This window comes from Talpa europaea (assembly GCF_964194135.1).
Source record: "Talpa europaea genome assembly, chromosome: 7".
NCBI lineage: Eukaryota > Metazoa > Chordata > Mammalia > Eulipotyphla > Talpidae > Talpa > Talpa europaea.
This window is the reverse complement of record NC_140074.1, coordinates 89,188,395-89,210,189: the sequence shown is the minus strand read 5'-3', so window position 1 is coordinate 89,210,189 and position 21,795 is coordinate 89,188,395. Positions and strand designations below refer to the sequence as shown.

The following is a 21,795-nucleotide window of genomic DNA, read 5'->3' as shown; positions in this document are numbered from 1 at the left end:
GAGCAGTAATCTAAAATATTTAGAAGTGTCATGATGCTTATAACTTACTTTAAAATGGTTCTGCTAAATTTTTAGAGATGGGTAGACAGAAAAATGGAACAAATGGCTCATAGTTGTTGAAATATGGAAAGTCATTTAAAAGGTGTTGCTTTCCCCTCCCCCCAAAAAAAATTGCTCCATAACAAAACCTGAATCAAAAAGAAAACAAAACTACCTGAGTCTGAAGTCTCCTGAGGTCACTCATCCCACCTGGTTGGTCACTAGATGCTAGATGAACACAGGTTGAAGCTGGCCAGCCGGGTCCCATCGTATCAGACAGTGTAGAATAACTGTGCAAGCCTGGTCATCGGCCAACAGTTCCTAGAACTATTGCCTAAAATCAAAGAAAGCTACTTTGAGATTCCACAGTCATCAAACCAAAGAAAATGTCATGCCGGTGCAACAATATTCTACAGGTTGTCTACACTACAGCAACATCATACTGAAGAACAAATGCTGAAGGGGGCAGATATGATAGTGTTCTCCACTTACCAAAAAAAAAAAAAGTTTTGAAATTTGACTTTCCAGGAGAATAGGCAACCACACTATTTTAATGACAATCTCTTGAACCCTTTACCAAATTTCTAATCTCAAGGGTCTCCAGTTAAGACATGATTCAAAAAACAGAGCTCTGCTATGGCAAACAAACACTTCCCAGGAGGGCAGTTAGAATAAATCCTCACCACTAGTCAGAACACAGTATGCTTCACTCTTCTGGGTAGCTTAAAAGGCTACAACTCTGAATGACTCAAAGTAAAACTGCAGGGTCAGAATACCTAGATTTATCAGGACCTGCCACTACCTAGTCCTGTCTAATCTTCAATTTCCCTCTCTCTTTCCAGCCCCCCCTTCATTCTCACAGTGAAATAAAACACATGAAAACGTTTTGCAAGCTGTTATGGGCTACTTGTATCATTGCATCACCCGTTTCTGACTGCCTCTTTATAAGTACTTTATTAGCCCTGCCCTCTGCAAAGAATGTGTTTACCACACACTTGTCTCATGTTATTTACCTATTTCCCAGGTATATGTCTCATCTTCCCCTCAAGGTTCCTTGAGGAGAGGGCCTTGTCTTGCTCTTCTCTGGTATTTCCCATAATACAGTGCTTTGAGCATAGCAGACAATTTAACTCAACATTTGTTGAATTAAGCTGATTTTCCATAAAACTGGCTTTTAAATGTACTGGGGAATTTGTTCTCTCAGAATCCTATAGTAAATCAATTGGGAAATGTAGATTTTAAAAAACTCTAAATTTTAGAATAAACCCAAGGTTTGTATACTGGATTTATGACAGAAACAACTGCAGGAACATAAAGGCAATTGTCCAAGACGCCTCATTTCTAAGGCTGCAGAAACATGATCAGAAATGAAGATGGGAGGAGGCTCATGAGCGAAGCAAATCCCAATTGGCTTGACACCCGACTGTTTAGGGACCAGAGCCCAGAATGAAGAAGCCTGCAGAATTGGGGCGAGGGCGTCTGCAACTGTTATGTGGTCAGCACTTTCCTGCTGGATGCTAATAATCCATTCTCCACTGGGAAAAAACACTGATGATCCCCACAGTTCCAGGATTTCTCAAGTGATGCTGCACACACACACACACACACACACACACACAAAGTTCACCCCCAAACTGTCCCCCTGTACACAACCCTGAGGCACCACTCTCTTTGCCACTTGTCCTTCCCCATTGCTCCAGGAAACCTCCCAATTTGTTACCCTATATAGCCTGGAACATCTCTCCCCCATCCAGAGAGGCAACCCTTATCCTCTATGCTTTTATCCACAACCCAGGACAAACCATCCCCCCAAACCTGTTCCCTCCCAAAGTGCCCCAGAATTTCCCCCAACTTGTTCCCGATACCTACTACTGGAATGACCCCCTAAACCTGTCCTCCTCCATATAATTATCTCTCAAGTTGTTTTCCCCCACTCGCATTCCACACACTCCTCTAATCGGTCTTCTCCCATTCTGCTGTGAGTGAGCTCTGAAACGACCAAAACCTGCATCCTCCCTGACAACGGGCAGTACTTCCACAACTTCTGGCATCCCTTGTGTTGTTCTGGTCCCTGACACTCCTGGCACATTCTCAGAGTCTATTTCTTCCCTCACAGACCTTGGGGAGCTCCATAACCTGGTCCCTCGCCCACAGGTATAAGACACCCCTGGTGCCTGGCTCCTCCTGTCCAGGCCCAGGACACTTCTACCTCCCATCTCCCCTGAAGCCCCAGGTCCCTCTGTGGATTGTCTCCTCACCGCAGTGAGGCCTGACACAGATGCTCTTGTGTCTTTTCCTGCAGACCCAGTTACCCACACTGCAGCAGGCGCACGGCCGGCTGCAGGAACTCCTACCGCTGGGAGCACTCCCAAAGACAGTGGTATCCTCGGAGCCTCAGGGACTGGTCCATTAGGTCTCCTTCTCCATGGCCCTGTCTCAGAGCCACTCTCCCCGTCCACAGATCCAGAAGCCCTGGCAACAGCAGGCACCTCAGTGACTCGTCTCCTTCCCCAGACACCTGGGATATCCCCAGAGCTAGTATGCACCACCATCAGCCCAGGGGCCTGGGCTGCCGGCACTCCCACCGTCATGGAAACTCCAGAGGCCTCAGCCATCTCAGCAGTCTGTCTTCTGCCTGGGAAGCCCAAGAGACCCCCAGAGAGTGCCTCCTCTCCCACAGGCCCAGGCACCCCGGTGGCTGTGCACACTTCCCCAGCCATGGATAATCCTGCAGTCTGTCTCCTTTCGGACAAGTCTGAGATGCCCCTAGGGCCTGCTCTTTCCCTCAGGGGCCCAGGCATCCTGGCAGCTATGAGCACCCCCATCCTTGTGTGACCTATGCCATCAGCAGGACGTCTCACTGTTTCTCTTGCTCCACACAAGCCTGAGATACCTCCAGAGTCAGTCTCCTCCTGTACAAGCCTAGGTGCCCTGGGAACCACGGGCACCCCACCACTGGTGGACACTCCTGTAGTCACAGGTACTCCTACATTCTGTCTCCTTCCTGGCAAGCCTGAGAAACCCCCAGAGGCATTATCTACCTCCCGAGAACCAGACACTCTAGGAGCCTCAGGTATTTCAGCAGCCACAGGAACCCAGTCACTCTGTCTCCTTCCTGAAGATCTTGGCAAACCCCCAAAGTCAGCATCCGCCCCCACAAGTCCAGGCACCTCAGAAGCCATGGAAATTCTGGTGGTCATCGGAACCCCGATAGCCTGGCTCCTTCCCCACGCTCCTGGGAAAGCTGTAGAGCCATCCTCCTCTCCCACAGACCATAGCTCCTCAGGGGCTGAGGCTATTCTGACAGAATCAGCCCTTTCCCACAGGTTCAAGACATCTCTCGAGGGGCTTTCCTGATCCACAGGGCCAGACACCCACACAGCGGCAGGTACCCTGGTAGGTACGCTTCCAGACCTGGGCACACCCACAGCGGCAGGCGCCCCTGCTGGGGCACACCTGTGCTTGGGCACATCTGCCACCCCAGGTCTCGCCACTGTCTCAGACAGCCCCACCGCCTGTTTCCTGCCGCACAGACATGAAGCATCCCCACAGCCAGTCTCTGGGTCCACAGGTCCAGATATCCCTAAAGCTGGAGGCACCAGAGCCATCTGTTCTGCTACAGCCTGTCTCCTCTCCCATAGGCTCAGGTCATTCCCACCGCATATCTCATCTCCAACAACCTCTGGCACTGCCTCAGCCAGAGGCACCCCTGAAGCCTGCTGCCTTTCCCATAGGCCGAGGACACCACCACACTTTGTCTGTTCTCCCAGGGCTCCAGGTTCTGCCACAGCCTGAGACACACCCACAGGCTGTTCTATTCCCCACAGACTGGGGACACCTACACAGCCTGCTTCCTTCCCCAAAGCCTGAGGTACTTCCACAGCCTGTTCTATAGCCCACAGGCCTGGGGCATCCCCGGGACCTGCCTCCTGCTCCTCAGGACCAGACACCTCTGCAGTTTGTGCAGTTTCCTCCCATGATGCCAGTTCATCTCCAGAACCTGTCTCTCCCCACACAGCCTGTCCCCGCTCCCTGAATCCTGGGTCCCCTCCATATCTCAATTCCTCAGTTGCACAAGGTACCTCTACAGGCTGTCTTGTGGCCCACAGACCAGGGACACCTCCAGAGCCTGTCTCCTCCACAACCTGTCTCTGCCACACGCCTGGGACTCCCACAGAGGTAGTTTCCTCCTCCATAGCTCTGGGCATCCCTGCAGTATCAGGCAACTCCACAGCCTGTCCACTGCCCCAAAAGCTGGGGATATCCCCAGAACAGGCTGCTCCATATGCCAGAGTCCCTGGCACCTGCACAGACTGTCCCCTCTCTCTCAGACCTAGAGCACCCCCATAGCCTATAACTCCCTCCACAGCTCTAGGTACCTCTGCAGCCTCAGGGCACCCCACAGTCCCAGGTACCCTCAGAGTTGGTCCTTTTCCCCAAGGACCTGAGGCAACCCCATAGCCTAGTTCCTCCACTGTCCCAGGCATCCTTGAGGCCTGTACTCTACCCAGCTGGTGTGGGATAATATCAGCACTTATCTCCACAGTCTCAGGCACACTGGAAGGAGATACCCTCACAGCAGGTCTCTGCCCACACAAGGCAGAGACCCTCTCACAAACCGCCCTGAGCCTCATAGCTGTAGTCACTCCTGTGGCTTGGGGAACTGCCATTGTCTGGCTTTTCACCCATGGTCCTGTGACTCCCCCGTGAGTAGTCTCTATCCATGATGCCCGTCCAGGGATACCCCTTTCAACTGGCCAATCTCCCGCAGGCAGAGGATGGAGCTCCACTCTGCTTCCTTCCTCACATCCTGAAGCTGCCCTCATAGCCTGCACCTTCAACCACAGTTCCAGAATGCTCTCATGCCCCATAGATCCCGGACGACCTTTTTTGTCACAGCTCCGGGGACTCCTGTAAACTATCTCCTCCTCCTCCTCCTTCCCAGTACCTGTCACCCACACGGACCCAGCAGGCCCCACCACCTGGGGTTCCCCCACAGTCCCATTTACCCGCACAGTCCCAGGGTCCCTTGCAACCTCGATGGAGCCTTCAGTGCCAAGTACCCCCAAAACCTCGTTCACCCCAGCGTCCTCGCCTATCTGTGCCGCTAGTCTTCTCCCCCATGGCCGCCGACAGTCCTGCAGCCTTTCTGCACGCACACAGCGCGTCCCGCAAACTGAAGACTTAGCCCGGCGCCTAGTTCCACGGCCTGGGGATGCCCCTATATCCCATCTCTTCCCCCATGGCCGCCGAACTCCCCGCCCTGACCTGCTGGGTCCCACACAGCGGCCGGGCATCTCTGCCGCTGGCTCGCCCCCACGCCGCCAGGACTCACGGCCAGTTGCCCTGCTCATAGCTCGAGGACAATTCCCGGCTTCCCTAACGCAGCCCCGGGACCTGTCTTTCTCAGCACTTGGCTCCCAAGGCGGCTCCACACAAACTCACACTCTGGACTCCAGCCCCCACCTCGCCCTCGCTTCCCCCAGTCCCGGAGCCCGCCCCCCGCCCCAGTCCCGGGCCCTTAAAGCCTCGGTTGGAGAAAAGATAATTATGGGCGACGGAGCGAAAGGATGTGCCCCGGCTCAAGGTCTCCGCTTCCCGAGATCCAGGACTCCTAACGCAGCTTCCCAGAATCCCCCTAGCCCCGGCCCGAGCCCACCTGGCCTCGGGCGAGGCGCGCCTACCGGGAAGCGAGCAAGGGGGGAGGGGGAAACTAGGCCTCGCTTCCGGTCGCTAGCTCAGTCGCCATAGCAACAGGCGCAGAACGGCTCGGGCGTCGTTAAGGCTCCGGAGCCACTTAATTAAGGGCCCGCACGGCGAGTTTTGCAGCCCCTGAACACGGGGCCTGGACTACACTAAGGCAGAAGTCTAGGTTTCGAAGTGGCGTCAGCATCGAAAGAGCTGTGAAGCGAGGCAGACGGACGACGCGAAAGAATTATGTCCGTCAGGGGCTTCCGTAGCAGCCCGAGCCTTTGGCGGCCCTTTTAGGCCCCGCCCTGCCCAGCCGGTACCCGCCTCGCCCCGCCCCGCAGCAATCGGGTCTCCAGCGCACCCCCGCCCCCGGCCGCGCCTTCTCCCGATGGCACCGTACGAGGAGATACGCGTGTCCGGCTTCCAGGAGTTCGAAGGGGCTGTGAAGCAGCACGAAGGCAAGACCATTTTCGCCTACTTCACCGGGTCTAAGGATGCCGAAGGACAGAGCTGGTGCCCCGACTGCACGCTGGGTGAGGCCGGGATTCGGGAGCCGCGGCCCAGCGGAAATGGCAGACAGGCCTAGGATACGGCCAGTGAGCTCGGAAAGGAGACCCTCGGAGCTCTCTGTCCTCTCGCCCGAGCCCCTTACTCCTTTCCTTCTCTTGTCTTGCCCTGCCCTGCCATTCCACTTTCTACCATTCTCCTCCTGATCTTGGAAGCTAAGCTAGTCTTTTTAAACTTTTCACTTCCCCATATGAATAGCGTCTTACAGACGAAAGTTGTGCTCCCCCTAAGTAGGCAAATATGTGTGCTTTTAGTTCTCTGGGCAGTTTGGCATAGGGATAGATCAGGACTCGGACTTGATCCTCACCCTTAAAGTGCCCTCAAATCACTGACTTATATTAACCTCCTCAGTTAACTGCAGGTTAAAGTTTGAGTACTTTCCAAGACTGTGGTGGGGGAGGGGAAGGAGGAGAGGGACGCTGTTTATCAGTGCCTATCTGATAGTTGATATGTTTGCAGAGTTGCTATGTAATCATTTTATATCAATTTTTTTTTTTTAGCTGAACCGGTGGTACGAGAGGGGCTGAAACACATTAGAGAAGGATGTGTGTTCATCTACTGCCAAGTAGGAGAAAAACCGTAGTAAGTGGCAATGTATACGGTTTCCCAACTATGCACTAGAACTGTCGCAGACTTAGGTAGAAAGGTCTAGGGGAGTCAACTTATGCGTTCTAAGGTGCTGTCGGTTGAGTCAAGCAATTAGAAGCTATTAAATATAAAATTCTAATGTTCAACCACTTGTATTATGTAAGTTCGGCAATTCAATGAATTTGGTCTGGTGTTAGTTCGTAACTGTCTTTGCATTTTACATTTACATTTTGTATTTTAGTCACTTTAAATGAAAAGTTTGCACAGGGTGATAGGTCAAAGTCCTCAAGATTTTTAAATGTTTACAACAAAAACAATTAGTAAGCCAAAATACAGGAATATGTCAAATATTAAGCAAACTGCAAGAAACCAAGTAAGTTTTTCATGGCCACTTTTTCTTTTTAAAATAGTTGGAAAGATCCAAATAATGACTTCAGAAAACACCTGAAAATAACTGCAGTGCCTACACTACTTAAATATGGAACAGTGAGTATCATTCTTTCATTTTGTTGGGGCTACAAGTCACCCTCTGTCAAGCTCTTTTTGATTTCTGCTTCATTAAAATTTGAAGTTCTTGAGATTTCATCCCAAACATTGCTATTCAGAAAGCATTAAAAACATCCATCCCTATGGTCAGTCCCAATAACCCATTAGTTATGTAAATACTTAAAATACTTTGTTTATATTTTAAAACTAAATTCTATAAGCACTGCTCAGAAAGACTGGCATCAATGGTTATTCTCTATTTAATCCTTAATTCTGGCTGAAAAGAAAGGGCATTTCTCTAGTCATGAGCCTGGAATTCTGTATTAAAAAATTATGGGGATGGCGCTGGGCTTGCTGTCTCCTGTTTTAATCTACCGAACCAAGTATTTCAATGATTCCTCTTAAGGCAGATATTTAACTGTTCATAAAACTTGTTACGACTAGTTGTTACAACTAGTTAACACTATCTGAAAGGCATAATTTCTCTGTTCCAAGATTTGTGTCATTCATTTGGCTCCTAGTAACATTTTTTGTAGTTACGGGCTAAGATTTGACTGTTTTCTGTTACAGCCTCAAAAACTGGTAGAATCTGGGTGTCTTCAGGCCAACCTCGTGGAGATGTTATTCTCTGAAGATTAAGATTTAGTGATGGCAATTGTGTCTTGATCTCCTGATTTGCTCTAGAATAAAATAAACTGCATACATGACTGGAATTCATGTTAATAAATAATGGTGTGGAAAAAAAAAAAAAAAACCCTGGCATATGGCTAAACAATAGTATGCTATTAAAATGCTCATGAACCCTCACTTTTCTTGTAACATGAGTGTCTTTTACATATACAATAACTCTTCAGGAGCAGCAATAATGGCACAAAGGATTGTGCCACTGGTGGTAACAGAAATATCTGCAAGTCCCTAGTGCAACAGTCAGCTCTAAATCTCTAAAAGTAGTTAGGATATTTTACCTTAAATTCCATGAATTTACAAAGAACTGATATTTCCCAAACACCTTCTTTGGCTTTAGAACTTAACCTGCCCACTGGAGGAAAGTACAGCAAATCTAACCCAGATGCAAGCAGTTTTGTTTTGTAGATATCTGAATGTGCCTGACTACCTGGAATGAGGTGGGTTGCAGAGGTCAGAGGCTATATAAATCTAGCAGTGGAAAAAAAGCCAATCCATGAGTCAGTACACTGATTACCACTTAATAGCCATGTTAACTATAAGCAAGTTACTTAATACTTAACCTGTCCAAACTTCAGTTTCCTCCTCTATGAACAGGAGTGTTACCATAAGTGCAATGATACATTTAACGTGGAATTGGTCAAGTAAATAAACATTAGCTTTCCTGAATGAGCACATGTAGTTGAAATTCCTCAACTTTGTTCTAGCCTAATGTCATGAGTCCAATTAGTAGCTAGCTGTGATCTTATCCCTGCCATCACCAGTGACACTTATGTGTCACTGACACATCAGTGATTCTTCCAACAAGTAGTAGTATAGGTATGTCTTCCTCTCCTGCAGAATCTAAGAACCTTTATGCAGTGCCTGCTCTCTGATTTAAAGAGATCAGTGACTCCATCTTCTCAATCTATAGATAAGAGGGATGGGGCAGCTGATCTGAGGACCACTAAGGTTCTAAGAGAAAGATCTGCTAAAGCCCAAGGTACATCAAGAACAGAGCCAGGCTTAGAGTTGGGGATATATAGTGGAATTCCCCTTACCCATGCCCCAATGCCACCTTAAATTGGTCTAAAGCACCTAACACCTGGCTATTCTTAGCCAGTTGATTGTTAAATACTAATGAAAGTTAACAAATCCACAGGAAAATCAAAGTAAAACAATTCTAATTTAACAGAAATAATCTATTAACAATAAAGGTCCATTGAATTAGTAGCACACTAGAGGTTCTAGGTGCTAGCTACCACAATAAAAGTAGGTAGAAGTCTTTTTTTTTTTTTTTTGTCTTCACTGTACAAAAGCAATATATACATGTCTTAAGAGCCTGGTCTGGATCCAGTTTTTCATTTTCCTGATGTGTTATTTTGCTGTTGCTGCTCTGCCAGGGCTTGCTGAAGGCGCATCCGCTTCCGGGAATAGTGCTGCCAGTGCAGAATTTGCTGCTCATCAATAAATTTCGCACACTGAGCATTCACCAGCTCCTTGCGGAAGTGTTCATATTGGAGCAGTTCTAACATGTGTAAACACTGAGGATACCTGGGTTTAAGTTTAATGATTGACATAATTTAAGTCAATAAAAAGTCAAGCTCTAATCCAGTTACGTATAAATGATCTTGCGGCCTACAAATTCTATCACAATAATTTAGTACACTTCAGTAGTACTTATGCAAAGACTCTAGTTACCAAAAAGTCACCATTAAGCAAAATTCTCAAAAATGAGAAAAGAAAGTTCAGAAAGATCAAATAACTTGCCCAAGACCACACAGTAACTGGTAAGCAGATTCAATGTTTGGGGGCAAGTCATGTACTCTATTCTAGTAGTTCCAAAATAAGGAATATAAAAACTTTTTATTTTAAGAATTGTGTGCTTAATTGGTAACTGTAGGTTATCAGTATGATAAAATACCTTTATTTGAAAATGAAGAAATATGCACAAATAGTATACACTAGTTTTCCAGATATACAGCAATTCTGCAACCTAAGATTGAGCTAGCACATAAATATAAAGAACCCAAATTTTTGGCTATCAGAAAAGGAGTCATAGATAAGAAAAGGGGAAGGCTAGTGAGCCCTGTGTTATTGAGCTGGATCGGAAAACATCATTATAGGGACTCATGGTTTTTAATATATAAACAAGGATTTAGAAATAGACATAGACACATCCACACACACACTTCCTAGCTGTGTGTGCTGAAAGGGCCTGGAAGCAACATTAGTTCCAAGGAGTACACCAGCGCCCTAAACATGGATTTTAAATAGCATTTTCCAGGGTTCCTTGGGCTAAGGAATCAGGTTGCCTGATTCCAAGGCTAAGACTGGGAAAGTACAAGATCAGCTTGGAACAGTAGTTTTTCTCTAATGCCAGAAAAAAAAAGTGCTCAAATAAATGAGGATATATCAAATGTGCCCAAGGAACTAATTTGGAAGACCCCCCCCAATGACCAAATATGGAATCATTAGAGCAAAAATATACATAATTATAATCCACAAGATTAAAATAAGAATCCATGAGTCCATACTGATGTGATTTTTTTCCACGAATAAATCCTTACAACTTAATTCCAATAAATATAGAAAGAATGATGGAATTAAAAGATTCATTACAGTAAGAACTTCTAATATTTTCAACAGAAGCTAAAATTAGTGGGTAAAACTGTGACATGAAACAAAACATTATATAGTCTCAAAGTATTTCTTTGTAAGATACCCATTAAATAAAAAAGGAAAAAAAAGTAACCCAGTGTGAAGAAACCTGGCAGCCACACCTAAACATCATCACCATTGGGACAAACTGACTTCCTGTGACTCCTATTATGAGATACCAAGGAGACATCACTTCTGTGTCAAGATATGGAGGGGAAAAAAAAAAAAACAAACCAAGGAACTCAAGATTAAAGGAGACTAAAGAAAACAGGACAACAAAATGCAGCATGAACCCAGACTGGACACTGTAAGGGCACTAGCAACAGCTGCAAAATGAGGTCTGTAGATTAGATAATAGGATTAAATAATGCATCAGTGTTCTGGTTTTTATTATACTGTAGTTATATAAGATGTTAACATTTAAAATATCTAGAGAATAATATACAGGAATTTTCTTTATTTTTTCCAGCTATCTTGTAAGTAAAGTTATTTCTAATAGAAAACATAAAACTTAAGTGAGACTATTGAAAACCATGAGATCATAAAGGGTGTACACAGAGCCAAAATGGCATAAGTGGTGTACAGATGGCTTAAATTTGGGAACAGTACACATAGGTAATCTCAAATTTTAATGTGCACATTATCACCTCTTAAAATACAGATTCTGGTTTAGAAGACCTAGGGTGGGACCTGAGCTCTGTATTTCTAACAAGCTTCCAAGTGATATCAATGTGTCTAGTAAGATATTAGAGATTTGCTTTCTACACTCCAAAGACACAGTTGCTTATATTGATAGTTGTTGGTAGCTAAGCCTGGGATACCCTAACTAACTCACATCTACCCTGACCTTGCTTTTCATAAAGGCATTGGTAGTTAAGATCTGAGTTTGAATACCAGCTCTGTCATTCACCAGCCGGGTGGCCTTGAACAAGGTACTTAACCTCTCTAAGGTTTAGTTTTTTCATCTGTAAAATAATGTGACAACCAAGAGGATAATCTCAAGTAGCATTTAGTTAACAACTGGAATTTAGACATACAGTGATATTTATCAAACTTGTAGAAGACAATGCTCAAAAATAGTAAATAACAAAATAAGGAGTTATAAATATTCTGAGTGGGCTACAATTATAGCATTAAACAAGAGGAAATAAAGTACAAAAGGGAAGTCTGCATTCAGATTTTTAAACAGTAAACAAGACATAAAGAACTCAATAGCACTGATAAAAATAACTGAAGTATTTTAGTTGACATAAAGCTCCCAGAAGGTCAACAATGTGAATCCTAGCCCCCCAAAATAGGTAATGCATGGAAACTTAGGTTGAACTAACAGAATTGTAGTGTGTATAGTGAAGAAAGGAATGTTGTCTGGTCCACCATACCCCAATCACATCTGAAAGCCTATTTAGTTCTTGGTTGAATAGCATGTGGCCCAAATGCAAAATATCCAAAAGAGGGCATGGCTACATGTAGTTGAGAAAAAGAGATATAAGAGACATTATAGTTGCAAGTACTGGCTATTACTATCTAGAATACAGTATCTAGAAGCGACAGCTGTTCCTCAGCTCTACCCAGCCATTGACTTGGAGAATAACCTACGTGGAATGACTGTACAGATTTTAAAATACGGCTGGAAATCTGGATTACTATGTGAAACTTTCCAATCATTAAATGTTGGCAACTATTAAAAAAAATGAAAACCTTGTGCAGATTGAATGAAATGCCCACGGGTTATAATTTACAACCTCTGTTGAAATTAAATATTTCAAATGTTCTTGCCTCAAGAGGCATGCTTCTGGATTAATTCTGGGGCAAAACTGGAGTTCAGGTTAAAGCCACCCACTTGTGGAGGTATATGACATGGAAATATATCATGATATAAGGAAAAACTTTTTACATCTAGCTAACAATGGAACTGGCTGTCCCTGAACAGAAAACAGTATGTGCTCTCTAGAAACGTCCTCCACCTTAGCAACGTTGTAGATAAGACTGAACTTGATGGTGCCTAAGGTTTAGTGCCCAACACTGAGAGTCTATATACATATGTGTTTCAATCTAATAAAAAATAAAATACTTTCTCTGGATTATAAGTGGTTGTTCATAAAGGGCCAGTAAAGGTGCAAAGGGTCCTATAAGGAGCAGGAGGTTGTGGACTTCATGACTCAGTTGAAGTGACTTGGGTAAAGTGCAAGTTTCAACCATTTTTCTCTCAAATGTGTTTGTTCAGGGGAAAAATGAAAAAGTTTCACTATTGCTGTTTGACTACCTAGTTAAGAAAAAGCAAAAATATAAGTTAAAAGCTTATTTTTTACTATTAAAAGGGAATCATCTTGTGATTGTAACATGCCTTTTGCAACCTAGTAAACCTTAAAAACTAAAGCATCTGTTGTACAACTTGAATAAGATACAGTAAGAATGCAGTGGATAGATTCTTGGAAACTGCTACTCTATGTGAAACAATGTATAAGAAAGCAGGCCCTTCAATAACACTTCATCAGTGAGGACTATTTTTTCTTAAAATCCTTATAATGAAATGACAATGCTATTCAAGGATTTGTTCTGTGTGTGTGCATGTGTGTGTTTAAACTGGGCATAGTGCTTAGCATACAGGAGGCCCTATTTAAAAAAAAAAAAAAAAAAAAAAGACAGCAACTGTTAAAGACTCCAGTAAGGTTACTTACTCCAGAAAACCTTACTTACAATTACCCATTCACTTTCCATCTACGCTATGTTGTTGCATTTATAGATTGTGGGTTCCACCAGGGCAGAAACCCAGTAAAATAGAGTGGTGGTGTAAGATAAGGTCAGACAAGACAGAGCCAGAATATACAGGGCTTTATCTCAAGAAAAAAGAATGAATTTTATTCTGAGTGTTAATGGAAAGCCACTGAAAGGTTCAAAGGGAGAAAATGGCATGACGTGGTTTACATTTTTAGAGCTCATGTTGGTGTCTGTGTAAAAAAACTGTTTCATCTTGTTTGTTTTGGGGTGGGAAGATGGCAAAAGAGAAGAAAGAGTGGAAGGTGAGCTAACCAGTGAGTAAATTACTCAAGTAATCTGAATTGAGATGGGGATGTCTTATATTTAAGTGGTGGCAACTAAAACAAAATGAAGATTCATAATAATTTTTTTCCAATGTGAAACGAAAAAAATCTGTTAACTATCAAGTTAGAGTATAATAAAGTATTACACAAGTTTAAGACTATAAAAATTAAACTTACTTTAGATACTTGGCATATTCTGGTTCTTTCCAGTAAAGCAAGTACTTAAGATAATTAACAAAAGCTTTGTCTTTGAAGTAACCTCTTTGGGCAAGAACTGAAAGGCATAAAAAAAAAAAAATACATCTGTAGAGCAAACCAATCCCTGGACTACTGACTTGTGAACCCCTAACATAGAAAATCTATTTACATAACATACCCACCACCAACACACACTAAATTCAAAACACAAATCTCAATTATCATAGATAAATTGACAGTTATTCTATTCAATTGCCTATGTATAAAAGCAGATACTATTATGAATTGCAAGTTCTATCAGAAGTCATCAAGTAATTACTCAATTCAATGAGGTGCTCAACAACTTACAATTAAGGTAATTTGGGTTGGCTAAACACTGCACAAATTCCAATTCCAGCTGAAACCGAAGTCGATTTCCAGCATCATCTAGAAGAGAAGACAGTAAAATCATCCAAAATAAACGTCACTGTATAATTTGTAGAAAAAATCCAAAAGTAAAGAAACCTAATGCTGAGATACATTTCCACATACAAAAGTACATAGTGGTTTTCCCAAATTGAGAGTGAGCAGAGATAGGCCTTTCTAAAAAGTCTAAGCAGAGCCCTGATTAAAAGGAGTAAGTTAGAAGTTTCTCTAAAGTTAGAGATAAGTCATCAAAGAAAACAGGAATACACACGGGGCAGAATATATACCACCAGAGAGCCACTCTGTAGGGATTATAACAGTTACAATTGTGTCTTCCTCTACTGTAACCATTCATTGCAACAACTGTTACGTGAATAAGCTAAGCAAAAGCTAAGTGAATGATAAAACACTCAGTAAAAATTCAGAATGCAAACGGAGAGAGTCCAGGACGGAGTGTGCCACCGTGAGAAGCATCGGTGACAGAAAGACACACAAGTTTGTCGCAGTTATTTCAAACTTACTCAAGCTCATTGGAAACGCAGAAAACCGATCGAGGAGACCGTTTAAGGTCCAAGTGCTCAGAGTCTCCCCCGTGCTGGGAAGCGGAGGCGTCGGTATTTGAATACAAAGTGAGGGAAAGGACCTGCGAGCAGGCCAGGCTACCTTCGCCTTTCAGACGCCACAGGAGCCCTGGCCCCTGGAGCTCCGCGTTCTAACCCTGCCGGGCCTGAGGCCTGGAGGAGCCCCCGGAGAAGCAGGAGGAAGAGTCTGGGTCGAGGACACCTCTATTTGTGAAGACTCCGGGATACTGACCTGTCTCCATAGCGACAGCCGCGGCCATCACAAGCACAGACCGTGAGCCTCAGGCAGCCGGGAGAGACGAGCCTCCCGGAGGAGCGGGGGCGGGTCCGGAAGCCACGGCTCCCTCTTCCTGTCGCGGGGCAGAGTGGGAAGCGGGGTCGGGCCCAGGCGCGCGCGGAGGCGAGTGGCCACGCCCATCCAGGGCCCGCCCCGCACGGCGTAGCCCCGCCCCGCACGGCGTAGCCCCGCCCCGCACGGCGTAGCCCCGCCCCGCACGGGCTCCGCCCTCGGATGCTCCCAAAAGGGTAGGGAGAGGAGCGGGGGCGGGCGGAGCGGCGAGGGGCAGCGCCCAGTATTGGAAGGGATGTTGCAGCCCCCACCGGACCCCTGCGTCACCGCGCCGTGGCACTCGTCCATCCTTGTGCCTGCGGTGACGCAACATGTTGCTCTGACGTCATTCTTTATCTTGTGACGTCACCCAGAGACGTGAGACTTTTCGGAGACTGGGCGGGGCGCCCCCCCCCCCCCCCCCCGCCAGGCCTCACACGCCCCACCTCTGCACAGAATGGCCTCACCTCTTCGGGGCAAGGCCTCTGCCCCCCGGGTGGACACCATCCGTTACAAGGAGACGTCGACGGTTCGCGTGGAGACATCGTCCCACTGCGTGGAGACATCCTCGCGGCAGGTGCAGTCGTCTTTCCGGCAAGTGGAGACTTCCCAGCGCCGCAGCGAGGGGTCTTTGTTCTCCCCGTCTGGAAAACGACTCCCTCAGGTCCTCGAGGTGTCTTCCCAGCACGTGGAAACGTCCTCGCAGCGCACAGAAACGTCCTCCCGCCACGTCAAGGCCTCGTCCCTGCGGGTGGAGACGTGCGTGCACCGCGTGGAGAGCCCGCCCCGGCGGGACAAGCCGGCAGCCCGCCAGAACGTAAAAACCACCCGATGAATTGCTTCCCAAAGGCCACAGAAGGGCCACGGGCCCTCAGCCAGGATGGAATTGCCTCCAGTTTGCCGTCAGCCAGCAGCTCAGTGGCCCAATCATCTCCGGTTTCATGGAAACAGCCCATAAATCAATATAAGAAATAACCAAGCTGTGTTTTGGGGACTCAGCCAACATTTGTTGACCATGCTGCACCCTGGACCATTTGCCTTTGACCCACTGAACAGTTTTAGCTGGAAGCCAGCACAAAAAGCTTTCAGGCCCATGCTACTGTATAAATTGGGTTGACAAAGAGGCTCTGAGCAGGTGAGTTTGGGAAAGACCTGAAAGACCTTCAGTGCATCAAATTTAGGGATTAGGAGCGAAACTGAGGTCATGACCAGTGGAAGGACTGTCAATGCTTGCCGAAAACCTGAGGGCGGGGAACAGATTTGCAGTCATTCGTGAATTGACTTTTTTATGTTTCAGAAAAGTAGTTATTTATGCTGAACCTTTGTGCATGGTTTCTCCCCACCCATACACTTTTTAACATAGAGCAAATGTTAAAGATGAACTGTGAAGGCAAACATCATCAACAATCAGAAATAATCTTAGAAGAGAAAGTGAGAGAAGGGCTTGCCAACTTGACCTGCGGTTAGAGGGGAGGAATATTTGATTACCTCCTCTGCCCAGGCTTTATTCTAGCACTTGCTGAGAGGCAGTAAACAAGGCAGGCACGATCCCAGCTCTAGAGAAGAGCTTGCATTCTGTGAAGAAGCAAATGACAAAGCAAGACAATTTTCTACTGTGATTAGCACTATGAAGGATATAGTGGGGAATGTGGAAGAGAATGAAAGTAAGGGGGTTAGATAGGATGGTTAGGGAAGGCCTTGTAGATAGGATGGTTAGGGAAGTAGATAGGATGGTTAGGGAAGGCCTTGCTGAGTATGCAGCAGTTTAGCTGAGGTTTGCAGAGATCTGGGGGAGAACATTGTAGGCAAAGGGGAAAATAGATGCAAAGGGCAATGGGAGCAAGCATGCAAAAGCAACAGTAAGATCAGTGTGTCTGGAGGGTGAGGACAGTAGGGAAGAGAGGGTGTTGGAGAAGTATGCCGCAGCCACTTCATAGAGATCTTACAGGAAGGAGCTTGGGCTTTGCTCTAAAGTCAAGGGGAAGACTTTGGAGGGCTTTCAACATGGGACTGATATGATGCAATTTACATCTTTAAAACAACCTGTCTTCTCTGTGTAGGGTGTAGGTTCTGCACCGGGGTGATTTTGTCCCCCAGGGACAAAATTGGCATTGTCTAGAGATATTTTTGTTTGTCACAATCAGAGAGTGCTACTGACATCTCTAGTGGACACCAGGGAGGGATGCTGTTAAACATCCTACAATGAACAAGACTGCATTACCCCCGCCAATAAAGGATTTGCCCAAAATGTCAACAGTTTTAGGTTGGGAAATGCTGATGTAGGGGACAAGAGAAGAAATGCATATCTGTCAGGCAGCTGATGCTGCGGTCCAGGGGTGCTTGAGAAAAGAGGGCGGGTTAGGAATATGTTTTGGAGGCAGAGCTGATTTTGCTAGTGAATATGGAAGGTGAAGGAAAGAGGAATAGAAGACTCCAGGATGATTTCTAAATTTTGACTTGAGCGGTTTAATGTATGGTTTGGAGGCACCATTCTCTGAGATGAAAAATACTAGGGGAAGATCAGGCTTAGAAGAGAAAATCAGTTCAGTTTTGGCCCTCAGGGCCTGGTTTGTCCTATCTAATTTTTCCTTGCCTATAGTCCTTTAGCAGCCACAAATAGGGGTGAAGGTTTGCACTAAAATATAAGAAAAATGCTTCCAAAAACTTGGTTTTTACACTACTCCTAGAAAGAAGGTTTTAAAACAGAGATTCAGAAGTTCAAGTTTTTCCTTTTTATTTTTGAGGTGGGGGGGAGGAGCATTATATCTATATTAATGTGTAGTCCTAGCCCCAGGTTTTCTTTCGATGACTGAAGAGCGACTGAATTGATCTCTATAGTGGTTCTCCACTGGGGGCAATTTTGCCCCATGAGATATTTGTGTCACAACTGTGGGTGTTGGATGCAACTGACAGAGGCCAAGGTTGCTGCTAAACAACCTTAATACATAGCTCCTCCCCCACCCACTCTGATAACAAAGGATCACTCTGCCCAAAATGTGAGTAATGCCAAGGTTGAAAAACTTGGAAGATTCTAGTAGCTTGAAAGTCTAGAGTGAGGTGTCTTGGAGGAAACACCCACTTCATAGCAGGATTGTTTATGGAAGAGGATTCGAGCTGTCACCTCTGTCTAATTCAGGGCAGGAGCTCTCAGAGGAGAGGGATAAATTGTTTGAGGGGGAATCTTACATCTCTGCTTTCCATAATTTATGTGATATTTACCCCAGGAGAAAATCTAGCAGGATGTGAATGACCTTGATTCCGTTGGACTTCATTGTGAGGTGTCGATACTTGCTATTGCCATGTGCAGTTCTAAATCATCACCCACACTACATTGAATTGCAGGGGTGTGTACTGGACTGTCCAGTAGGGGACGAGTTCAGGGCAAGCCAATATTACAAAATCCCAAAGACTGCTGTCATGCTTCTGCCTCATAAAATTCAGCTAGAAACTCATAACTAGACTTCAGAATTTTAGTCTTTGGTGAGCTTACTAATTCTTTTAAATGTAACAGACTGTATGCTTTATATACAGACACTCTTAATCTGTCTTTTTAAAATGAATGGATGGTTGCTTTTCTTTAACAATGTTCCTTAACATTTTTACTACAAAGTGATATGTGCTTAATGTAACTAATGAAGTAACTTTAAAATGTGTAAAGAAAACTGCAGTTATTTGTCATCTTCCATTTCCATCCTCTGGAAGCAATGTCAGCCACCTGTGTGTATCCTTTCAAACCTTGCTGCATTAACTGCTTCTGTCCCATTCTTAGTAGTACCTGGAAGACTGTTCGGAAGCTCACTGTGAAAAAGCCAAAGACTGGGCTTCTAGATGACTGATTCTCTTGAAAGAATGTAGGATCCTGGTAGCATCTTCTTTTTTGTTGCCCTTGTTTTAAGAAGAGTTTTACCTGGTTTATTCCTAGGTAAGACAAATCTCATTTATCCACGTTTCAAAACTGAAATCCTAAGTTATACACAGAGCATGTTAGTATCCCAAAAAAAGACAACAGTCCAGAAGGAAATTAATATGATAAGGTATATACCATATGTACCATTTTACATATGAGGTTCCACAGCTTTAAAATGATCCTGTATGTTAAAGAAACATATCTACCACAATTTTTTAATGTACTTCCTGCATATTTGAAGTGTGTGCTACCTATACTGCTGTGTGTGTCATCCACCCTATATTGTCCTTCATTGGAAGTGCTGAAGGAGATGGGGTTGGATGTGGTGCTGTTATATCTGTGATGTGGTATATAAGCTGAGCCCAGTATGTATATAATAAAGAGCCAAGAGCAGTGCTTTCCCTCCATTCCCTGCAAAGAAAGTCCGTAGTGTCTCTGTCCACCAATCCTTTAGATGTATTGTGCTACTGCATAGCTGTGGCTTGCCTTCAGTTATTGCTAACCAGGCTAGTTTGATAAAAATAAGTGCAAATCATTCTGAGGAAGAAGTCAGTGCCAGCCATGTTTCTCCTAATCCACTTGTGTATATATAGGCTGAGGGCAGCTGACAAAATTCGGCATATATATTTGCTATCAAGTTGTGTTGAAGATATTTGAAATGAAAGATTGTCATTGAGAAAGTACTCTTTTCCCAGATCACACAAGCTATGGGAAGAATTGAGAGCCCAGCCAGTGAGATATTTGGCTCAAGTTGGCCTCTAGATCTCCCAGGACTCCTGTTTCTTCATTCCTGCTGTTGCTCCCATCCCAGTGTGGCTAGAGCAAGTGTCCACGCCCAGGATACTTGATCCAGCCTCTCCAAGGTTCCACCTATTATATGGTATATGTGTTTTTTTTTCCAAAACAGTTGATTTTTATGGTACAAATGGAAAAACTGAAGCCCAGAGAAGCCAAAAGTAACTTACCAAAAGCAGAGATTCTTACAACCACTATTCACTGCCTTCCAGGATGGTTTCATTAAATAGTCAAATAAAGGTAAGTATAATGTCCTTAATTTCAATTTACATTGAGCATAGTGAATAATACTAAGGAAGGAAAACAGAAGTAACATTTATGTAGAATTCTACATAGCATCGCACGCTCATTCCTTTGAGGTTCTAAGAACATTTCATTACTGTTTTGTAACCCTGATATTAGACACATAAACATTACATCATCATGTTAAATGTTCTTGGTGAATTGACTCATTTATCATTTATCACTGGCAATCTTCTTTGCTCTGAAATCTATTTTATTTCCCAGTAGTATAGTTTCTCAAGCTTTCTTTGATTATTATCCAGGTGGTGCATTCATCTACATTTTACTTTCAACCATTTATGTCTTTATATTTAAAGTGGGTTTGTTTCAATAATTCCACTTCTGGGTACATACCTAAAAGAGTTGACAGCAGAGTCTTAGATATTAGTATGCCCTTGTTCACAGCAGCATTATTCACAGTAGCTAAAAGGTGGGAGTAACCCAAGAATCCATCAGTGAATTAAAAGATAAACAAAATGTGATCTCTACATACAAAGAAGTATTATTCAGCCTTGAAAAAGGAAGGACAATCTGATGTCTGTTACTACATGCATGAGTCTTGAGGATATTATGCTAAAAGACATAAACCAGTCACGAAAAGGCAAAATAAAATAAAGTGCCTTGTATTATATCGGGTTTTGTATTTAATCCAACCTGCCTTTTAAACATATGTTTAGTCAATTTATATTTTCTGTAATTATTGATATGGCTGAATTTAAATCTGCCATGTAGCTATTTGTTTCTGTTTGCTCCATCTGGTCTTTGTTTGATTTTCTCCCTCTTTTGTTTTGGATTAATCATTTCTAACTATTCCATTTTCCCTCCTTACTTGGCTTATTGCTCTTTTTTATTTTAGTAGTTTCACTAGGGTTTATAGCAAATATTTTTAACTTATTCTACCTTCATATGACATTCTACTCTATACATTCAGTATGAGAAACTTACAAGAGAATACTTCCTTATTTTCCCACCTCTTTGTTATTGTGGCCATACATTTTAATTATGCATGTTATCAATTCTAGAGTACATTATTAGCATATTTGTTTTAAGCAGCTGATTATCTTTTAAACAAACTTAAATAGTGTTTAAAAGTTCTTTATATTCACTCACATGGCTGCCAATTTGGTTGCTTGTCTTTCCTTTGTGTAGATCCATATTCCCATCTGGGAGCATTTCCTTCTGCTTAGAGAGGACTTGGTTAATCATTCCTTCTAGTGTAGGTTTGCTGGTGATATATTCTGTCACTTTTTGTATGTCCACTAAAATCTTTATTTAGTGGTAAAAAATTCTTAGTTTCTTTCCAAGTATTTAAAAGTGTTTTTTTTTACTGCCTTCTGACTAGCATTATTTCCAACGGGAAATTTGCGCTCTCCTAATCTTTGTTCCTCTGCATAAAGGCTTCTCTAAGACTTCTTTATTATCTTTATCATTTTTGTTCTCTTTGTAGTGGCACTCAGGTGTAGGGCAGGCAGGCAGAAAGGGCCCCCAGCACCCTGGGAATCTTGTCTTTTTCTCTGCCGCATTCTCTGGTGGTCTCTTCCTCTCATAGCAGTCTCCCCATCC

General features: G+C 44.3%; 6 protein-coding genes across 6 annotated transcripts in view; 2 read left to right on the top strand and 4 right to left on the bottom strand.

Annotated features, from left to right (window-relative positions):
- Positions 1-307, bottom strand: part of KIAA0753 — a gene marked incomplete at both ends in the record, with an annotated part of 50,277 nt that extends 49,970 nt beyond the window's left edge. The window contains one exon of the mRNA XM_084236419.1: positions 215-307. Within this exon, the coding sequence (XP_084092545.1) occupies positions 215-307 (93 nt within the window). The remainder of the gene's footprint in view (positions 1-214) is intronic.
- A 1,159-nt stretch (positions 308-1,466) lies between these two features.
- On the bottom strand, positions 1,467-4,235 carry LOC311173799 (uncharacterized protein; the record flags this gene model as incomplete). The annotated part of the gene is made up of 2 exons (XM_084237896.1): positions 1,467-1,495; positions 3,173-4,235. The coding sequence occupies 2 exons, from the start codon at positions 4,233-4,235 to the stop codon at positions 1,467-1,469; spliced, it is 1,092 nt and encodes a 363-aa protein (XP_084094022.1).
- A 352-nt stretch (positions 4,236-4,587) lies between these two features.
- LOC311173798 (uncharacterized protein) lies at positions 4,588-5,393 on the bottom strand (the record flags this gene model as incomplete). The annotated part of the gene is made up of 2 exons (XM_084237895.1): positions 4,588-4,596; positions 4,725-5,393. 2 exons carry the CDS (start codon positions 5,391-5,393, stop codon positions 4,588-4,590), a joined length of 678 nt encoding a protein of 225 aa, XP_084094021.1.
- A 725-nt stretch (positions 5,394-6,118) lies between these two features.
- On the top strand, positions 6,119-8,010 carry TXNDC17 (thioredoxin domain containing 17; the record flags this gene model as incomplete). The annotated part of the gene is made up of 4 exons (XM_084238511.1): positions 6,119-6,263; positions 6,798-6,879; positions 7,296-7,371; positions 7,942-8,010. 4 exons carry the CDS (start codon positions 6,119-6,121, stop codon positions 8,008-8,010), a joined length of 372 nt encoding a protein of 123 aa, XP_084094637.1.
- Positions 8,011-9,276: 1,266 nt separating this feature from the next.
- MED31 (mediator complex subunit 31) lies at positions 9,277-15,180 on the bottom strand (the record flags this gene model as incomplete). The annotated part of the gene is made up of 4 exons (XM_084238204.1): positions 9,277-9,588; positions 13,914-14,010; positions 14,283-14,360; positions 15,153-15,180. The coding sequence occupies 4 exons, from the start codon at positions 15,178-15,180 to the stop codon at positions 9,396-9,398; spliced, it is 396 nt and encodes a 131-aa protein (XP_084094330.1). The 3' UTR covers positions 9,277-9,395.
- A 525-nt stretch (positions 15,181-15,705) lies between these two features.
- Positions 15,706-16,083, top strand: LOC311173324 (uncharacterized protein C17orf100 homolog; the record flags this gene model as incomplete). Its single annotated transcript, XM_084237203.1, has 1 exon — positions 15,706-16,083. One exon carries the CDS (start codon positions 15,706-15,708, stop codon positions 16,081-16,083), a length of 378 nt encoding a protein of 125 aa, XP_084093329.1.
- Between the last annotated feature and the right edge of the window lie 5,712 nt (positions 16,084-21,795).